The following is a 20,539-nucleotide window of genomic DNA, read 5'->3' as shown; positions in this document are numbered from 1 at the left end:
TTTTAACTGCCAAATGTCATTTTACAAGCAGATACAGTATCCAAACTGTACATTGACCAAATGTAACACCTGATCTCTGTTGTTAAGCTTTGGTAAGGGGCCCTAAATATCTGGTCCCTTCCCCTCTTACATCCTTCCTTCCTCCCCCTGCAGGTATCCAGCTGAGGAAGGTGCAGGAGCAGAGGGAGCAGGAGGCCAAGAGGGAGCCTGTGGGCAACGACGTGGCCACCATCCTATCGCGCCGCATCGCCGTGGAGTACAGCGAGTCCGACGACGACTCCGAGCTCGATGAGAATGAGTGGTCTGACTAAAAGTTATAAAAGAAAAGAGTGAGATAAGAGACGGGGGTTCGGTGGGTGGTGATGACGGGGAACTGAAGGGGGAGAAACATTGTGACACTGAGGTGGAAATGAAGAAGTTTGGTTCATTAATCATTAACGTTTAAACAGAAAAAAAAAAAGTGGATTCATATACATTGACATACATACTCCAGATCGCCTGTTGCAGCCTCTCTCACCATTAAGCACTTCAAAAGCAACAGGTCGGTAATTTCAGCTTGCTTCGTTGCCCCTGACGACGCCTATTCTTGAACTGAACAACCACCCAGGGTGTATGGCATACTAAACACACACAAACACACACACACACGCGCGCGCACATAACACTTACATTCGCACCATTTTAACACCCTCCCGCCCCCGTCCACTCATTTTTAACCACTAACACTCAGCTGTGAAAAACAAACGCGCCAACTCCTCCCTCGCTACATATTTGAGTGATAATTATTAGCAATAATCCAGGCTCTTAAACTGTAGGTAGGTGGGCCCCCAGTGAGTACTTGGGCAGTGTGTTTACAAAACACATGGTATAGCACAAGAAAAACTAATTATAGTGCAATCTTAACTTATCTGCCAAATGTTGAGAAAGAATTTATGAAACAAGTGTTTGGATAATCAGGGAAACTGGGAAAAAAAAAAGCTTATCAGAGGATTACTCCGCTTCGCTGGGTTGTGCCTGTTTACAAAACATGTGCACTCTCCTTTAAGAGGCTACACCAGATTTTCGGGAGTTTGGTCATCTTGAAACAATAGAAACAGCATCAAAAATGATCTCTGTGTAATGAACTCTGGCTGGTGTGCATGCTAACAGCTGAATATATAGCATGTTGGCTAACAAGGCTTGATTTAGATGTTTAAAATGTTGTTTAAAGATGCATAAAATAAGGGATAAAAATGACTTCAGCTGAAAATATGCTTCTCCAAAGATGCATGTAAATGTTTCTATCCCAGAGAGGATCTGATGCGCACACCTCCCAAATCTCAACAATGCATTGTGGGAACCTGCGTTTAGAGCAAGCTGATTGGTTGATCCAACTTCCTGTTGGGAGGTGGGTTCAACTAGATGATTAATTGCGATCAATGGTACATATAAAAAAAGAAACAAACAGGAACGTCTCCAAACATATGTTCACTTATGTGCAATATGAAGAAGGAGAAGCTTTGACATTATGTTTACTTGCATATGAAAAATCTGAGTTTCTCAAGTGATCATAATTCAGAATACAGGCCTGTTTCTGTGCCGTTTACAGGTATAAATGACGTAAACAAACCTTTAAAATTAAGAATTTATGTGTGATTATTGTCTCCTGTTAGTCGCTTTTAATGAAAGACCAAGGAGTCATAGAAAGTTCCAATCTTGTGATTTTAATTTTGGTAGTGGGGCAACAACATATTAGTTTGTGCCTTTAATGTCTTGTATATTTATTATGTATTTAGATTTATTTTCAATCTTTTATTTCAACTGGATGTTTCAGTGAGATCAAAACAGAACAGTTGTTACACATTAAGAAAAATAATTACAAGTAACATAATATTTTACTTTCTTATAAAGCATAAAAACATTTTGGGGGGGGGCACACATCAGGCAGACTTATCTATAGAGAGAAATGTGATGCTGGTTCTTGTAATGTTGTGGGTAAAACTATTAGAAGGCCAAACTCCCATAAAGTCAGTGTGGTCCTTGAACTCATACCTTTAACGTTGTGATATACAGTAGTTCTCCCACTGAGGTAGTGTGATAAAACTGTGATGAAAGACGCCACCCACCAGGAGTACGCTGGTTTGGGAAAGCAAGCGCCACCAGCACCAGCCTTGTCAGAGTTTAGTCATAACTCATCATTCAGCCTCCATATCACAGCATTGAACAATAAAGCGAGCGAGCGAGCTTATGCCATTATTTTAGTACGTTTTTATTTCTATTTTTTAATTTTTGGTCTTTTTTAGTCATTCATAACTTGAAGCCTAACATTTCAGCCAGTGACTGTGTGCTGTGGTATTGGTCTTATATAAACGCTTCCACACGTAGCCACAACTTGGAGCCGCGCTCACAAAGCTTGTCATCCTGGCCCAGGGTCAAAGGTCACGTCCACCCCTTCATAAGACCTTACACACTCTCAGCGACCCTGGATCAGCACCGCTGTCTGTGGAGGCTTTGTGAATGCAGCCCTTGGACTATAAATACATACATACGTGTAAGAGACTTGCAACATAATATACAGTATATTATCTATCTCTTTTCAGTATAGGTTTGGCTAAACCTCAGTATGAGCTGATTGGACTGTAGTGTTTTTATAATGTGGTTTTTCTTTTTAAAATGTGCTGCAGTGAGTTGTTCACTTTGGTTTATCTTAAGGTTTTCTAATGTCAAGGCCAGGATGGAGGTAACAGTTTAATTTGTGTCAAAGAAGCAGTTAAAGGATGATTCCAACTTTTTTTTTTTTTTTTTAACCAGATTTATTAATCTACTCTCGAGCCAAAGCAAATATCCCACGAAAACAGGATTCAAACAGCATTTAATGCTACTTTTATACATTTTCCCCATTTGTTTCAGTTTTCTATGTGATGCCGCGACTTCATAGCAAAGCATTCTGGGATGTGTAGTGTTACTCATCCATCTTCTGGTAGCACCGCAGCAAATGTCGAGCCTCGGTTGTAGATATTCACTGATACCGTTTCGTCTTTAGACTTTGCAGACCATTGTTTTTATTTGTCCATTTGTGTTTACTTGAGCAAAACATGCACTTCGAACAGTTTGTGATATCCCACCAAAAGGCTCAGTCACACTGTTCTAAACATTAAAATATCTTGCTACCTATTAGCTAAATTACCTTACGTACTGTAAATTACCAGTCATTAGCCATGTTTTCTTCCATTGTAAAGTGAATATCGGAGCCTAATCACAAAAAAGAAGAAACAAACTACAGTTCATTGTGCAGTTACAACCTGCTTCACATTGAAAGGTAGAGGGAAAAGCTGTTATATGTAACCTAGATGTATCTATAAAATCAATTTCAACCATGTTTGGCCCAGTTTTAATCTATATATCTTGATGTCATTTGTTGCACAGGTTAGAGGTTCTTGCCTTATTGGTTTATTTCAGAAAATGCCAAGATTTTGAAAAGGATAGGGCTCAAAAGTAGTTATTATATTGTTGTATATAAATACCACACGATATCTGAGAAACCAGCTCGCTCAGTAAGCTGCACTGTGTTGAAGAATACAAAACTACAACTGGATTAAAGACTGTACGATATGTCGTTATAGGTTTTAAGGAACACCTGCGTTTATGGACTGTTACTATTGAAGCAAAAAAAGCACATTAACAGCTAGAATGTGGATTTGACATTTGACCTGGGTTGAATGTCGTATAAGAAATTGGGAGTTTAAGGCACAAAATGTGGAAAAAACACAACCCGGGTCTGATAGTTTATCTTATGGTTTTGTTGTTGTGCAAGAGCCATAGATATACCCAGTCCTGAAATTCAGCAAGCATATCTGGATCCAAGCGCTTCATGGCCTTACGGTGTCCATGAATGTAAAGCTGTGACTGTAAAACAATTTTTGTCTTGCTGAATGCGCTGATAAAACACTGGACCTGTTAATCTTTACAAAGCTGGAAATACTTGTCCACAATCACCAAATTTTGGCGGCAGAACGCAGAAAAACCTTATTTAATATTTCAAAAATGGAAACCCGAGGCACCAAAGGCAGAGAAATCAAACCAACCATACCTTGTGTATCTATGGCTACTGGCTTGTAAGAATACTTCATTATGTGTTGAAAATGTGAGAAATGAATCATGTTGTATAGAATTTTGGTAAGGAAGCCTGTAAAGTAAAATACATTTGGAGTAATATAACCTAGACAATGAAACAAAATAAAACTGTGTATTGCACACTAAAACCAACTGTAAGCAAGTATGCATGTAACTATAGACAATAAATGGTGAACGAAATTGTATATCCTGTGCTTTTTTATATTTAATTTTTTATTATCAGTTATAGTCCCCCCCCCCCCTTTTGCATTACATACTATATATGATATTGATTTTGATATACCACTGACTCATCAATTCCTTTCTCATCTATACTGATGAATATCCTGTAGGTAGGTGCCCAATATTTATTACATAACACAAACAATGTACATGACAATAAGGTTTTACCTTTCCACATTTGACCACATGTGACAATATCCCCTGGATTGGGTTGCACCTGCTCTTCATAAAGCACTTTGAATGTGAAGTTCCTCTGAAGTTGTTATTAACTACTAGCTGGCAACTTTAATAATGTGTAAATAAGTTGCAAGGAAAAATCACAGTTTTGGAGGCTCAGCAGTGTGTCTTTTATACATGTTGATATTACTCTCTTTTGTTTTTCTTTATACAGAAATCTGTGTTTTTGAGAGTTAATAGTAATTGTGCAGTTTATAATGAGAGAAAAATGGCAGATGATGCTAAACTAGCTTGCATTATTTAGTTATTAGCCAAATGTTATCAACATAATGTCTCATAATTTGAGGTATGTTGTGTTATTTTTGAGAAATGAAATTATCCTGATGAAGTCTCAGGTCAGATAGCTTTACCATACTTCATTCTCTCTTCACTCTAAATGGGTCGATATCACAGCAGACTAATTTTAGCTTTGTCAGCTGGTGCAGATACTGTAGCTGCACATCAGCTACACGTGGCAGTAATTGGGTGTAAATATTGATTAATGACTTCTCTCTACGTTAGAACTAGTGCGGTGCAACATGTTTTGATTCAGTCATGTGACGTCTGAACTTATGAACAGCTGGTGCTCAAAAAAAGCTTGAGAATTAAAAACCTTGTGCAATCTTCAAAAATCTGTGTGTAAACGGGCTGTGGACTGAGTCTTCTCTGGTTTATAGTCTCATCAAAACAAATGTGATGCTTCTTTCCCTCGTGATAACGTAATGTGAACTACTGCCAATGCTTTATGGTTTATTTTTTGCATTTTTCTGTGCTCTGTTCACTGGTGAGTGTTCAGCTGGAAAAAAGTGAGGTCAAATACTTCCTTGCACCAATAAAGAGTCTGGCAGTATTTGTGAGGACAGTTGGCTTTTTGCTTATGAGTTTTTATGTGCTTAACACTCACTTCTAAACTTTATCTTTGGTCGATGTTTATTTAATCATGACTAATTGATATTGAGAAAAATGTATGACTCAAAACCAACTTTTTAGTCGCTTCAGTTCAAACATTGACCTGTTTTGAGGAAAATAAGTATAAGTATTCTATTGTCCCCCATCAATATCCCATTGACAAAAGGAGGCACACTAATATGTCAAGTCGCTACGTAGAGTATAAGAAAGGAGACTTCATATGTTGACACTAATTTATCTTTTACTAGCAAACAAGATGTGACAATTTCCTGTCAAAGGCAGGTGTCTTCATAACCTAATACTCATTACAATACGTTGTAAATATAGATTTTCTTGGAAGAAAAGTGATCAACCCTTCTCACTTATGAAGGCTGAAATTGGTGACATTTAATCAGCACTGTCAAGTCATCTCATAGCAATGACGTAAATCCAGCAATCATCACTCCATTTTCTCATCGCTGTGACACGCCCACCAGTGTGAACAATGGTTCGTTCCAGCTCCATGCTGTTCTGGGCCTTAGCAGGGTGGAGGAGGAACCAGTGGGTGCTGTTTGGGAGAGAGGAGTCATTTTGGGACACAGATGGTGACACAGCAGAGAGAGATAGAGGTCAGTGGAAAACACAAAAAGCATCACAGAGACACACAAAATGGTGCGAGGATGTCTGTTATTTAAAGTGTATTGAAAAACATGATTCAATTTTCGAAAATGTAAATATTTTTTACAATATTTCTTGCATCATTCTTTGCTCTAGTGTCTAATTTGGGAATATCCACTAGGACTACAATAGAAATGTCTCCTACATCAGTTTCTGAATGAATACCACGCTGCAGGCAAAGTTTAGTTTTTTTGATTAAGGAAAACTCCTGCATAGATCTGTAGACACACTTTTTTAAGAAGAAGCTTGATGGCTGCACTTTTCAAAGCATTAGGGAAATCAACATAGTGATAATGAGACAGGCTTGACTATTTGCAGCAAGTGTGTTGCCAGACGGCTGAAACCCCATTTAAAGAAGCAGGGTCAGCACAGCGCCTCAAGATGATGTCCAGTTTCTTTGAAAGGTCTGCAGTAGGTAATTGTGTGCGTTTGTAGCATTGAGCAATTTCATATTTACCAAATCCCGACTGTGACTGTGAAGGGGAAGTTTTTTTGTATAAGACGGTAACAGACAAGAATAAATTTAAGCCACATTTTTGGCTTTGCACTAAATACAGGTTAAATACAACTGGAAGCAGCTCCCAGCTCTGTCCACCATCACATAAAACACACAGCTGGAAATCTCTCTGTGGGTTTCAAGGTAGTTTGGGAAATTTACATTAAGTTACAGTCACTGGACAGCATTTAAAATAGTCGTTGGAAGGGTTTGAACATGCCAGATCGGTGTTTTGTTAGTAATCTCTGCTTCACATTAAGTCTGTTCATGAATCATTTCCTGGCCACATGGAGAAAACCATCTTCACATGTTTCAATCAAATGGTTAATTTAAATTAAAAATTTAAATCAGGGAAAAGAGTTGTGTGAGTGTGTATGTGTGTGTGTGTGAGTCAGACATAACAGATGCAGGAATATCACCACCTTCTGTGCTCTTTTTTTTTTGTTCTCAAACACATGCACGAACACGGAGGTGATTTGCAGCATCCTGCAGCAGATGGTGGAGAGAGCCTTCTGACTCATAGAAGGAGAGAGAGAGAAAGAGGGGGGGGCAGACAGGAGGGATGGGAGAGCGATAGAGAGAGTATATGGGTGGGTGGAGAGAGGGAGATGGAGACAGTAAGGTTGGAGAGAGAGTTGGCTTCGTGCTCGGTTTGAGAGAGCTGCTGTAATGACGTAAAAGAAGTTTTGTGTGTGTGTGTGTGTGTGTGTGTGTGTGTGTGTGTGTGTGTGTGGGCGGATGCTGCGTCTTTTCCCTTATCCCTTGACTTTGCAGTACTTACCTCTGGCCACATGGTGGAGCTCTTCACCTCCGTGTAGAGACTGCATAGAGGTGAGTCAAGGTGTTGAACATCTCTCTCTCTCACACACACACACACACACACACACACACACACACATGCATCATAGATTTGGCTGACTGAAATCCCCTGCTGTGTTGTTAATTATTTATTTAGAAAAAACTTTAGTGTTAGTGTGTGTCCCAGTACCCCACCCTCTCTTTCTCTCTCTCTCTCTCTCTCTGTCTCACACACACACACACACACACACACACACACACACACAGCACCTTAGCAACAGCTTAATTTGTCCATTGGGGATACATACCTGCACAGAGGCATGGATAACAAATGTGTGTTTGTGTGTTTTCAGGCTACTTTGTGACTAGCCAACCTGTCCCTGGACACACACACACGCACGCACACACACACACACACACACACACACACACACACACACACACACACACACAAAACCCTTCTTCCTTCAGCCATTTTTTGCACCTTTCCCACCCCTCTCTCCCTCTTCCTCTGTTTTCTTCTACATGAATGTCATATGGATGTGTGTGTTTGTGTGTGTGTGTGTTGCATCTTCCTTGACTGGATTCTCCTTCTTTCTCTTCTTCCTTAGATCTCTCTCTCTCTCTCTGTTTCTCGCCTTTCTGCTGTTATGCAAGCAGGGAGTGGTTTAATAATTCAGCGGCACTTTTTCTCTTACTCCCAGGCTTTTCCTTAACACCACAGTGACCCGCGATATCGACTCTCACGGACTCACAATCCCCACACACACTCATAATAACACCCACACACAGATAATGTCACACAAAAACTCTGGCTAACACCCCCACACACCCACACACACACACACACACACACACACTGACGTCACTGCATTGACTCCATTCCAGGACAGAGAAAAACACGCTACAACTGTTTCCGTTTGTTGTTCTCCGTTTATTTGGCAAATTATTCTCCACTTTTTTTTGTTTGTTTTTTGTTTTTGTTTTTGCAGTCTTTTTTTTTCTCTTTCTCTTCTCATTTATTTACAATAGTAAAAATAAATCTTTCTCTTCAAGGTTTTACATTCGACATTTACAAGTGCAATGTGTAACATGTCCATCTCATAAAGTGCATTTGTACTTTTTAATCGTTTCACAACACGAACTCAAGAAGAAAAGGAAAAAAAATACAGTAGAAATAATAATAATAGAAAAAAAAAACATGATTAGGTCTCTGACATCACAGTATCATTAACCAGTAACGCCCTCACCTTGAGGATTCAAAACCAGTGATGCTCGTGCACATGTGCTGCTCCCTCATCCAGACCAACAACATTAATGCATAAAATAATGTTTTCTTATGAAGGCCATACTCGGTCCGATACAAAATTAGCTCTGTAATGGTTTTTGTTTTTTTGTTTTTTTTTTTCTTGATTGACAATCTCTGCTTGCCTGAAGCGTTGCCAGGTTGTAGGTTACAGAGGGATAACGTTAGCCTAGCCTAGCCTGAATGACTGATGGGCGAGAGGTGGGTGGGGTCTTCCGTATTTGCTATAGGCACTCGCCCTGAACCCTGCTTTTTAAAAACCCCTTGTGTAAATGCTTGTGCTCGGAAGAGACAAAAAAAGAAAGAGAGAGAGAGAGAGAGAGGGGGACTGAAAAGGATGGATAAGGAGAGGTATAAAAATAGACAAGGATGAATGTGTGCTTGTGCAAAGGAGATGAGGCAGGAGGGTAAGGAAGAGAGGAGAAAAACTTAACAGAGGAAGAGGACAAGGCGGATGTTTCTGTCTACTGAAGCAAAGTGAAGGTTTGCGCTCAGGGAGGGTTGATTTCTACTTCTTTACTACCTCCCCTTCCTTCCTTTCCTTTTTTTCTATTCTTTTTATCTGCTTTCAGGGTAACTATTTTTAGATGGAGCCTGACGGACTAGATTCCTGCCGGCCAAGGATAGCAAAATGTTAGACAAGGGAAAGAGACGGAGGGAGGGAGGGAGGGAGGGAGGGAAGGAGTGAGGGGAGAAGAGGAATAAAGAGATACAGGAGATGAAGGTGTTGAGGATGGCGAAAAAAAGACTTGAGATGGGACTGACTGGATGAAAGAGTGAGGGGGGAAAGCGAAGCGAAGAGGAAGAGGGGGAAAGTGGGCTGTCTTCGAGAGGATGAGGGGGAGGAAAAAGTGACAGGAGGGTGGGGTGGAGATGTTTTTGAAAGGAGGAAGAGGAAGAGAAGGGGATGTCTTTGAAACGACCTGCTCTTAGACACGACTCAGACAAAATGACGTCACTGGAAACCTGACTCTGACGTACAACACTGCTCACGCACCGTCTCCCTCCCTCTCTCCCTCTCTCCCCCTGTCGTTTAGTTTAGTGCATGTCTTTTTATGGAAAAATCAGTTCAGATTACTGCAATTCAAGTCAAGAAGACGTTTTACAGAGACGCTGATAGCATCTCTCTTGTTGCTGCTGCTCGAAAAATAAAAGTCTGAAGTTACAGCAAAAAACTCTAGAGATTAGAGTGGTGAATTGATTGCTGTCTGTCTATTTTTTTCTGTTGTTTGCTCAGTGTAGTGATCAATAATATCAAGGTCAAGTCCTTTTACATAACAGCTTCGTCCTTCTTCCTTAATCCTGCTGCTGTTTGGACCATGTTGAGCATTTTCTTTCCAGATTAACGGACTCGGACTTCAGATTCCACAAAGAAATCCAGCTCTCTGATAAAAGTGTATGTACACAAACGGAAAATAAGACACTATAAAGTCGAAAAATATGGCACTTTTTCAGCATATCCGACACGCAACTGTTTTTTTTTTTTTTTTTTTTTCTCCGCCCCCCCCAAAGAAACTTTTTGACATTTGTTTATAGGAAGAACACAGAAGAAGAGGAAGAAACACACACGCATACGCACACACTCACAACAAACACACAGCAGCGACCATGTCCTGTAACTCATGCCCTGATGAACATTACAAAAATATACATTTCTGTACAGCATTGCATAAGAAAAAATTACACACACACACACTCACTTGTACAGTATTTCATTTTTCTTTTTTCTTAAGTTGAATTATAGTCCTGTATAGCGGCTGACGAAACCATTCTGTGTGTGTTTGTGTTTACAGTGAGAGTTGGTTTGAATTATGGTTCATTACAATTGGCTATGATCCCAGGGGGAGAGCGCACGCACGCACGCAAACACACACACACCCATTTATACACACACACACGCACACACAGTGAGTGGTCACTCCGCTCCTGCCCCAGGAATGGTTGACTGAGTAGTGGCATATTCACAGATGAGTGTTATTAATTGTTAAAACAACCACTAGATGGACATGCCAGATGGGACCGTCGGACACTGCAGTGTGTTTAAAATACAGCTGTGTGATGTTGCTGTAGTTAATGACTTCATATCAGCTGCTCAGTCGCTCTGGTTCCAGCTGAGCGATGCTGGATTTAACATTTCGGTCAGCGCGCTCGTGAATTGTGTTTTTTTTTTTTTATATCACTTTAGGGTTTGTGATTCCCTGCAGGCTCGGATCAAATAACCGGTCTGTTTTTTGTTTTTTTACCCAGGCGAAATGCCACATGGCTGACATTTTACTGTCAAAGAATGGAAAAAAAATATCCCCAAAAAAGTGCAAATGTGCAAAGGCGGAGTCCTTTTTCCTAAAACTTATCCGAAAATTTAAACATTAACTATCTTGACGCTTTCCCACGTCAGGTTTTGAAAGGGAGAAATAGAGGTCGCCACTGACAGAGGATTGTTATCCAGTGACGAATGTGAAAGAAAATTACTTCTTCTTAAAGGCCTGCTCACGACAGAAACTGAAATTCAACTGTGTACGTTTTGCAAAACTTGATTCTATAGGTTTAGTGGCAAAAAAATCAACAATATGTAGCATAAACAGAGGCTGACTTTGTTTAATCCAATTCCAGTTCATGAGTCTAATTATAGTTATTAGCAGGAACAAAAGCAGGAGGTGAGCTTGAAAGCCACATCCAGTGTGTTAGCATTAGCCATGCTAGCACAGATCTTCCCATCGATGTTGAATTAAAGGGCCGAACCACAGAGATAGACCACGTTTTTAGAGTTAAAAATCAGTCAGAGAAACTGTTCCAGATACAATGTGAATTTCAACTAAGCTGCATTTGTTCTGTGTGTCCCATCTAGCATCTCCAAGCACAGGTGACTAAGCAAGTCTCACACGTCGTTGTGCATACTGGAGAACTGTGTGCCAATAGGATCTGCATCAGTTTCCTATGTGAAATGGATTCAATTAACTCTCTGGGATCGATTACTTTTACCCAGCGCCACTGGTGAGTCACCCCCCCACCCCCACCTACACACACACACACACACACACACACACACATACACACTCATGCCCCCCCACAGTTCTGCAGTTCACCAAGCTTGCCAAAAGTACCAAACTCCATCCATCTCATGCTTCCATCTTCAGAGTAATTGAAAGTATTTCACTTAATAATTGATGCAAGTCTTTTACCATTAGACAGTTCCATCAATGCAGTGATTGAGCAAAGAGAGAGAGCGAGAGAGGGAGGTGGTCAAACTGGCAATGATAAAGCTAATTTTTACAAGAACTCAGTCTGCAAACGCACCTAGACATGATTCCGTACTGGTGAAATGCATTTTGGGAAACCCCAGCCAGTCAGGTTATATTTCTTTTAGATACATTACAATGTGCTATTTGTTGCTTCAAAATATTTAGTTTGAGTTATTCAGAGCTGACCACCTCTGTCTATCTTTCTCTCTTTTTCTTCATTGTGGCTTTTTGTACACAGCAAAATACAGTTGGACATTATTGCGAAAGAGATTTTTTTGTTCCAATAAGGCCAAAACAAACAAACAAACAAATAAACAAACAAACAAAACAAAGCAAAAGACACTAGATTCTGTCTTTTCAAAAAAAAAGAAAAAAACCTTGACAGAGTAATGTAGCTACTGCTGCCAAGAAAAATAGAAAACACTTGTACTCTAAATTTTAATTTACACTATAGAAAAAATGATAATCTTAATACCTGCTTCTCGTGTGCGCCATTTTCAAAGTTTCAGTGTGTAGATGTGTTCGTTGCTGTCGTCTATTCTCGTGGTTTATTTGGTAGAAAGCGTTGAATTTGGAAGTGACTCCCTTTCTTTACAGAAACAATCTATGTTTTTTTTTTTTTTTATAATTATGTTGAGTCTTAGTTTTATAGTTTGAAACTACAGCCCGTACAGTTCCCATTAACTCTTTTTTCCCAGAGCCCGTGCACCTCCCACACATGTATATTAGCAGCATGCCAACAGCTTAGTCACAGTGCCTCTCTCTGAGGTTGTGCAGAGGAACGGGACAGTGAAAACTATCTCCCTAGATCATTTAAATGCAGATAGAGGTTGGCAATAAATCCCCCTCTCTAAGCTCATCCTCACAGCGTTCACTACATCCTCTGTACATTAGCCCAATTCCCTGTGCCATTATTACCGAGATGTTATTAACATTAGCTGGATTTAACTTACATGATGCCCTTTCAGTGGGAAATGACTCCATCCTGATTGGGTGTGTGGTGGACGTGACCTGAGGTTGCGTTAGAGCGCGTCTCGCCTGGCGTTTCTATTTCACGCCGCGTCACCTCGCCTCTCTCGCTTCTCATTAACCCGCCGAGCCTTCAGAGGGGCCCCGGGGCAGCACGGCGCTGCTTCTTCAAGCCAGGATGAGAGCGTAGATACGTGTGCGTGTGTGTGTGCAGTTAATATCCAGCTACTGCTGACAGGCTGCAAGTTGGGAAGTGAAAATGGAAGGCATATAGGAATTTAAACCATCTGATTTCCACTGGATGTATGATACATACTGTATAGTCTAGTCAAGCGTAAGCATGGAAGATGTGTTTTTAATGACAAAGCAATGAAACTATTCTTCTCATTTCTTTAGAATTGCAATTTTTCTTACAAAACTATGGCAATATCCAAGTACAGCTTGGACATAGAGCCAGCCAAAGCTGTCTGTATGAAAAATGACCTATTCAATATGGATTGTACTCAGCTCTAGCTAATGGATAATCAATCGGGCAAAGGAGTTTGAATGCTGTCTCTAAATTTAAAGCCGCACGGCCTGACTGGTGTTATGCGGATGCAGATAAACGTCGAGGTCCCGTTTGCCTGTGAAAAACATCAGCCACCTTCACCTTGCCCATGTCAGAAGGCTTGTTTTACTGACACTCACGGGGGCCATACATTGCTTCACTCATGCATAATTTCTACTGCTGAGATGCGAGAGAGGCGAGGAAAGGGAAGAAAGACAGGACAGGGTCATAGTTACGCTAAAGGACCTCAAGTAGAGAATAATTTGAGCATGATTGGAGAAGTATTTCTTATGTCATCATAAAAAAAAAGGCTTTACCACGTCATTCCACATGATTTCTGGTAAAACAATGTGTTGTTTTTTTACAGTGACTTGATTGAGTTCTGTTTGACAGAGGGCAGGCTCCTCTTTGAAGAATTAATTGTGAGGAAAACCAGAAATTGCCCCTGGTCGTCTTTCTTACAAGCAGAACCTAGAAGTACTGTAATTTTTAAAATGTAAAAACACAGCGTTACACAAATAAAAGTCGCCCTCTCATTCACAGTGAAGCTGCCCACCTTTTCTGGCCAAATTAGACATCTAATGACATTTTGTTTGCCTTTTCTGCACCAAATGAGGCCAAATGACCCTGAATGTTACAGCAAAAAAGGATTTCAAATACCTTTAGCCATCATGTGTGCATGGCAAAACAGTTAATTAACACTGAAATGAGAAAAATAAAACTCCAATCAAGCTGTAACGGTCCTGTAAAGCCTGTCTCACATTCCCTATCAAGATGGTGTAGAGAACAGCGTAGCCTACTTTCCAGCGCCCCCACCACCACCCCACCCCCAACCCAACCCAACCCACCCCACCCTCCCACCCACCCCAGCAGCAGAGAGCATTCCCAGGGTAGCAGCGCTCTGCAGTGGCGCTGTCCTTGGTGCTGAATTCAGCTCTCTCTGCTTCACAGTCACGGCGCAGGGGCTGGCTGAGAAACTCGGTTTTTTTTCTCCGACTGGGAGCAGATTTGATTTCATCACGCCAAGGACAACACACGCCGGCCTAAATATGGAAATCCCTCTCTAGGTTTTGCAAACTAGTGGGGGGTTATCTATGCATTAGGAGCCGGGTAGATAAGATTTTTGGATTTTAATGTTTTTTCTCTGAATTGTGACACATTGTGCTGTTGGAATTGGGAAAACTCATAAAGGGCTTGGTAGACTACCGTTGTCAATGATCATGAATACCATCTAGTTTCAATCTCGGCACAGAAGAGTGAATCATTCTTGCGTGCTCTCTGCCTATAAAACCCATTAATTACTCAATTTGCATCAGATCAAGGGAACACAGATGTTAAAATATGTTTCAAAGGAGGAGAGATTCTTGTTTTTCCTATCAGAAGACTGCAAAGATAGCTTGCCGAGAATACTCAAGGTCATTCATTGTGTATATTTAGCTCATTGTATTTTTATCCACACACCACTTAATTTCAAAACACATCAGTGAAAACACATACAGTATTTTAAGACTGCTTCACTCCTTCTGATTGCATAACCATGCAGTGCTGCCCAAGCTCAGGTCCTATGGAGATTTAGGATATTTATTCCTAAATCCCATCGTCACATATATGCTACTCTTGAGAAGTAGGCCTCACTTCTCACACCCTAAAGGAGGTCAGTTGGAAAAGTCGCCTGACACACCTTCCTGCAACTCCCGCAACCATGAGGATACCTTAATCATTCCTTTGCAGTTGGTTTCACACCACCTCCATCACGCTGTTGGTTTTCTCCATGATCTTCGTTAGCTCTATCTTTTTGTCGACCCCCTTCTCCCTGTGCCAGTGCCACTTTTACTGTGGCCAGACGTGCGTTCGCCATCAGCCTACCAGCCCTGATATGAGGAGTCGAGGAAATTGCTTTCCTCAGCCATAACCTTCGACCTTTCTCCCCTTGATCTCTTGGTTCCCGTTCCATCCTCTTCCTCATACAACCCTGACTCGGCATCTAGCATCATGCTAAACAGAGACCAACCTTCCCTGCTACACATCACTGGAGGTCCTGGGTCTGAGGGAGAGGTTGGACGGGACACACCCACAACAGGCCATCCACAGCGACTTCTGGATGTCCGGGTTTCGAAACGCATAGATGATGGGGTTGATCACAGAGCAGCAGGTGGCTGGGAGTACCGTGGCGTAGGTGTATATTACAGGGTAGCTGGAGTCAGCCACGATGGAGTACATGGCGAACGGCAGCCAGCACGCCCCGAAGGCACACAGGATGGCCGACAATGTGGAGACACCTTTGGTGGTGGAGATGGCCACAAACTGGTGCTGCACTGCAATCTGTTGCGCATGGCGAAAGGCAATCTTGCAAATTTGAAGGTAGAGCTGCATCATCAGGGCAAAGACCAGGAGGAAGGTGACGGCGAGTGCCACTGCGTTGTTTTTGGTGACGGGCCGACAGATGCTGCATGTGGACTCATCCCTCAAGCAGTTCCAGCCAAGCGCTGGCAGCAAACCGAGCGTGAGGCACGACACCCAGATGAAAACCACCATCACGTAGGTGAAGGTGACTGTCCGCTCAGTGTGGTAGGTCAGGGCATTGTACAGCGACAAGTATCGGTCCACTGTGATGGCGAGAATGTTAAGGACAGACGCTGAGAAGGCCGAGATGAGCAGTCCGACTGACAACAGCGTCACAAACTCCACCGAGCTATCAACCAGATAAGTGAAGACAAAGTTCAAGATGAGGCCCAGACCAGCCAGAAGATCCGCCACCGCCAGCGATCCAATCAAGATGAACATCGGAGCCCGGAGCGTTGGCGTGTAGAACAGCACAGCGATCACCAGAGCGTTCTCGCAGGAGATTAGCGTGCCGGTCACGCAAAGTGCGATATCCCACGGGCTGACTTCCTGGACAGCAACGGCGGTGGACGCTGGCTGGAGGTCAGGGGTCAGAGTTCGCATGACAGGTTCAGAGGAGGAGTTGGAGGGGTCCTCGGCTAGGCTCCAGGAAGTGGAGGAATCGAAGGGGTCGAGGGGGGAGGAGGAGTTGAGGCTGCTACTGCTGCCACTACTCATGGCTGCTGCTGCGGCCAGGGAGAGAATCATAGCTGGAGAAACAAGAAAGAAACAGGGAAGGAGGGAGGGAGGAAGAGGATGAGGGAAGTAGATGAAAGTGGGAAGGAAAAGTGAATGAGGGAGGAATGAGTCAGAACAGAGGTGAAAGTAGGTGGAATTGATCAGGTGAGTATGTGTTGGCACAAAGTTTGTCATAGAGGGGTGAGAGAAATATGAGAGGAGAGAAGATAAACAGCAAGAAAAAGATAAAAGACAAGGGTAAGACAGGAGGAGCAAAATGGAAGTGGAGGAGAGGGTGAGGAGGGAAGCGGAGGAGAAATCAAGATTGCAGTCGATAATGTGTAAGAACACAGTGAAATGTTCAGACAAGGAGAATGATGAAATATGCTCAACAGAAAGTCAAAGGGAGTTTGGAGATAGAGAAGAAAGACGAGTAGAGAAAAACAGATACCAGTGGGACGGGGTAAAAGTTCAGAATAAAGCAATGACGGATTGAAGAGTCAAAACAAGAGAACATGTAGGTATGAAGGGAGGAGAGTAAGTTTTCAAATGAGAGTAGGAAAAAGGAGGATATCGGAGAGGAAAACGATGGAAAGAGGCAGTTGTGGAAAGAAAGGATGGAAAAGAAGAGAATGTGGGGGGGTAAAGGAAACAAAAGGAGGAAGAAAAGAAGGATGTTAACATTTATCCCCTTTGATAAAGGGGCAGAAGATACTTTTTTTTCACGCTCATTCACCCATCCATCCGCCCATTCATTCATTCATGAAAGCAACCATGCACCTGACCCTAAGCACGCACGTCACCAGCAGCTCCCACGCACCACGCTGACAGGTAATTAGCAGCAGCACAATAGCAGGTGTGGACACAAATGCACTCACACACACACACACACACACACACAGGGAAAAGTATTTCATAAACAACAGTAATATTTCTTCCATCTCGGCTTCAAAGCAACGTGACACCTAACAGCCTACATACAAAAAATAAACAACACAATAAAATGATAATAGCATTTAAAGAAGCATGAATCTGCTGCATTCCTACCTAAAAGATGCCGGACAAAGACGAAGATGTCCAATTTCCACACAGTCAAAAGCATAATCAAGAAATTCTATTTTTAGAGCATCTCTAAAAATGGTGCATGACGTCCTGGGGCACGGCGCGGTGGTAGCTGCTGTCCTATTCACTGGTGGCGTGTATAAGCGCGTGCCCAGGCATTCGTGCGTGCGTGTGCGTTCGCGTTTGCATCTAGAAGTTCTGTTAATTCGAATTCTGATCCACATATGCTGCTGCTGCTGCTGCCGTACGCAGACAGAAAAATCCGGCACGAGGCTAATTTTAGCATCAGCCAGCTCGAGCTGCCAGCGCGCGCGCGCCAAAAAGGATGTGGAGCTCCATTCACAAAAAAAAAAATTCTCCCCTCTCACACCTCCCACCTCAACCTCCCCACACACCCTTCCTTCACCCCCCGCCCCCTTATATTCTTCATCTCTCTCCCCTCCTATCTGGCTTTCACGCTCATGCGCACGCGCGCACGCACGCACACACACACACACACACACACACACACACACACACACACACGCGCACACCGTCAATGACTGCAAACGGCCGGGGGAAGGTCACCAGCACCAGCAGCAGCACCGCCAAAATGCCCCGCAGCTGAGGGGCTCACATCGCTGCGGTAACAGGGGCGCGTGCAGCCCAGAGCACCCCACCACCACCACCACCACCTTTTTTTTTTTTTTTTTTAAACCACCAGCAGGGACCTGTCACGAGCTGTTAAAACATCTGTCCAGCCTCAGTTTTTGTGTGTGTTTTAGCAAAAAAGAGAAGAATAAATACCTCGACCAGTTTCATTCAGCTGCAGCAGTGCAGTCCCTGAGCCAGCGCGAGAGAGAGGGAGAGAGAGAGAGAGGTAGAGAGAAAGCGGGATGGAGGGGAGACCACGCCACAGAGACAAAAAAAAAGGAGAGAGAATTACCAGCTCTTTTGTCTTGTTCTTCCCCCCTGCAGGAAACCAGGATATCTCTCTTGTCCTTTATCCTCAACTTTAAGTGAATGTATCTCTTGTAATTTCTTCTTTTAGGGTTTCCCCCCCTCTCGTTCTCCCCTTTTTCTCCCCAGTCAGCGGCGCGCGCTATATTCCTCGGTTGGCATGGTTATTAGCCTTCTGTCGGCAGCTCCGTCCTCGCGCTGCACATCCTCGGCCCCTCATTGGACGCGCTTGTCATTCTCCTCGTCTGACGTCAGAAGTCTCCGCTCCTCCGGTCACCGTCATCATGGTCGGTGTGTGAATCACGGAGAGAGAATTAATTAATAAATTCACCTTCAGCAAAGGAGATTTATGTTTGTTTTGAATTTATTTTAGCAGCATTTTTATTTATATACTGTTTGTAATACATTTATTATTATTATTATTATATTATTATTATTGTTGTTGTTATTATTATTATAATAACTGAGTATTATTATCAATATTATTATTATTATTATTATTATTATTATTATTATGTTCAGTTGTAGTGGGCTGAAAATACCACTGCATACACGGACACACACAGACGCACAAGGTCGGAGGACTGGACGCACATGCAGAAAGAGGGGACAGAGCAGCAGCCTACAGTGCATCAGTCAAAAGCACGGCGCGTGACTGTTTTTACTTTCTCCCAAAACGCCTGGTGAAACTGACCCCCACCCCCTCCTCCTCCCACCCTAAAATTGCGTCACAAGTTGTGAAGAAAAACCAGCTACAAAGCGTATTTTCCTCAAATTTCCAACAGCGTTTTGATGATGGTCTAATGCTTCATCTGCGCGAGTGCGTGCGCGCGCGCGCTTGCGTGTGTGTGTTTGCTGCAGCCAGTCAAACCAGCTATATGGCGGGATGGGATGGTGGTTACGCAATCTGGCAGCGCTGCTGGGTATCCCACTGCATTACTCACGCCGGCCCTCGTGCACGCGCACACACATATGCACAAGATAGGCTGGACCCATATTTGTCGCCATGCATGAAGACAGAGCTGCTGTGTACTGTATGGAGCCGACCACCAGCTCTGTTAAGGCAGCAGTGTGTTTGCTGTAAACAGCTTTACATCATCTGCAAGAAAAAATATAAGTGCAAGTTATAATGTTATAAAAGTTATAATGATTTAAATGTTGGACTGACAGGAAGAAGTGTGTGTTATAGGCTATTATCAGCTGCTGTTAATTTATTACTGTCTGATAAGATTCAGAATTAGCCCACAAAAATAGAATAATAATCACATGTAGCAGCAAAATTCAAACTAGATAGGAAAATTACAGTGATAATATAAATAAGACAAGGTAAATTATAATGGCATATTTTCATTTCATTATTATAGTAATTCCTAGAAACACTTACTGTGGTACACATAGGGTGTGTTTTATTTATCAGGTTTTAGCATCAATAAAATATTACCCTACAATAAGATCCCAACAAAGAATTACAGGTGTATTTCTATACAATTAAATCTAAACAGTACAATGTTGTGTAAATTCTTAAAATTCTATCATAGTCATAAATTTAAGCAGTTGTGTTCCTAGGTGGCCGTTTAGTGCCACCAAGATAACTCTGCAATTAAACAACGTCCTATCTCTCAGGCTCCGCTCCCCTGATTTTAAAGTGCAAATCAAAGCAGCAGTGTACTCCAGGGCGTGGCAGTCCACCATGACATCATCACTGGATGTGGTTACAGGTGAAATAGAGCAATCCCTTGACCATGCATCCTCTTCTCTCTCTGTAAAGTAATTTTATTATATATATTAACTTTAAACAGTTGTGCAGATGTAAAATATAACCCTACTGATAAATTGGCCAATATTTGTTTATTATTGGTGTCAACATAAATATCAGCTAGAAAGTAAGAAATGACAATCCCAAAATGCCAATACAATTATTTCCCAACTCCCTCACTTCTGATTTTTCTCTGCTTTCTTTAGGGTGGGAAGAGTTTTGTTGACATCAACCCCACTCAACCTCATTC

General features: G+C 42.2%; 2 protein-coding genes across 6 annotated transcripts in view; one reads left to right on the top strand and one right to left on the bottom strand.

Annotated features, from left to right (window-relative positions):
* zgc:109889 (uncharacterized protein LOC553542 homolog) overlaps positions 1 to 4,298 on the top strand; it is a 36,913-nt gene extending 32,615 nt beyond the window's left edge. For all 3 annotated transcript variants that reach the window (XM_056369462.1, XM_056369463.1, XM_056369464.1), the window contains one exon: positions 154 to 4,298. In XM_056369462.1, coding sequence (XP_056225437.1) covers positions 154 to 311 — 158 coding nt within the window. In that variant the 3' untranslated portion in view covers positions 312 to 4,298. The remainder of the gene's footprint in view (positions 1 to 153) is intronic.
* Positions 4,299 to 14,355: 10,057 nt separating this feature from the next.
* On the bottom strand, positions 14,356 to 18,643 carry gpr185b (G protein-coupled receptor 185 b). 3 transcript variants are annotated; one of them, XM_056368530.1, is made up of 2 exons: positions 18,520 to 18,643; positions 14,356 to 16,564 (listed from the first exon to the last, which is right to left on the bottom strand). In XM_056368530.1, exon 2 carries the CDS (start codon positions 16,560 to 16,562, stop codon positions 15,492 to 15,494), a length of 1,071 nt encoding a protein of 356 aa, XP_056224505.1. In that variant the 5' UTR covers positions 16,563 to 16,564; positions 18,520 to 18,643; the 3' UTR covers positions 14,356 to 15,491. The 3 variants fall into 3 exon arrangements, with proteins under 3 accessions (XP_056224505.1, XP_056224506.1, XP_056224504.1); XM_056368531.1 differs by lacking the exon at positions 18,520 to 18,643 and adding an exon at positions 18,381 to 18,455; XM_056368529.1 differs by lacking the exon at positions 18,520 to 18,643 and adding an exon at positions 17,580 to 17,674.
* Positions 18,644 to 20,539: the final 1,896 nt, after the last annotated feature.

Source organism: Seriola aureovittata, chromosome 23 (genome assembly GCF_021018895.1).
Source record: "Seriola aureovittata isolate HTS-2021-v1 ecotype China chromosome 23, ASM2101889v1, whole genome shotgun sequence".
NCBI classification, from domain to species: Eukaryota; Metazoa; Chordata; class Actinopteri; order Carangiformes; family Carangidae; genus Seriola; species Seriola aureovittata.
This window is presented reverse-complemented; position numbering and strand designations above follow the sequence as displayed.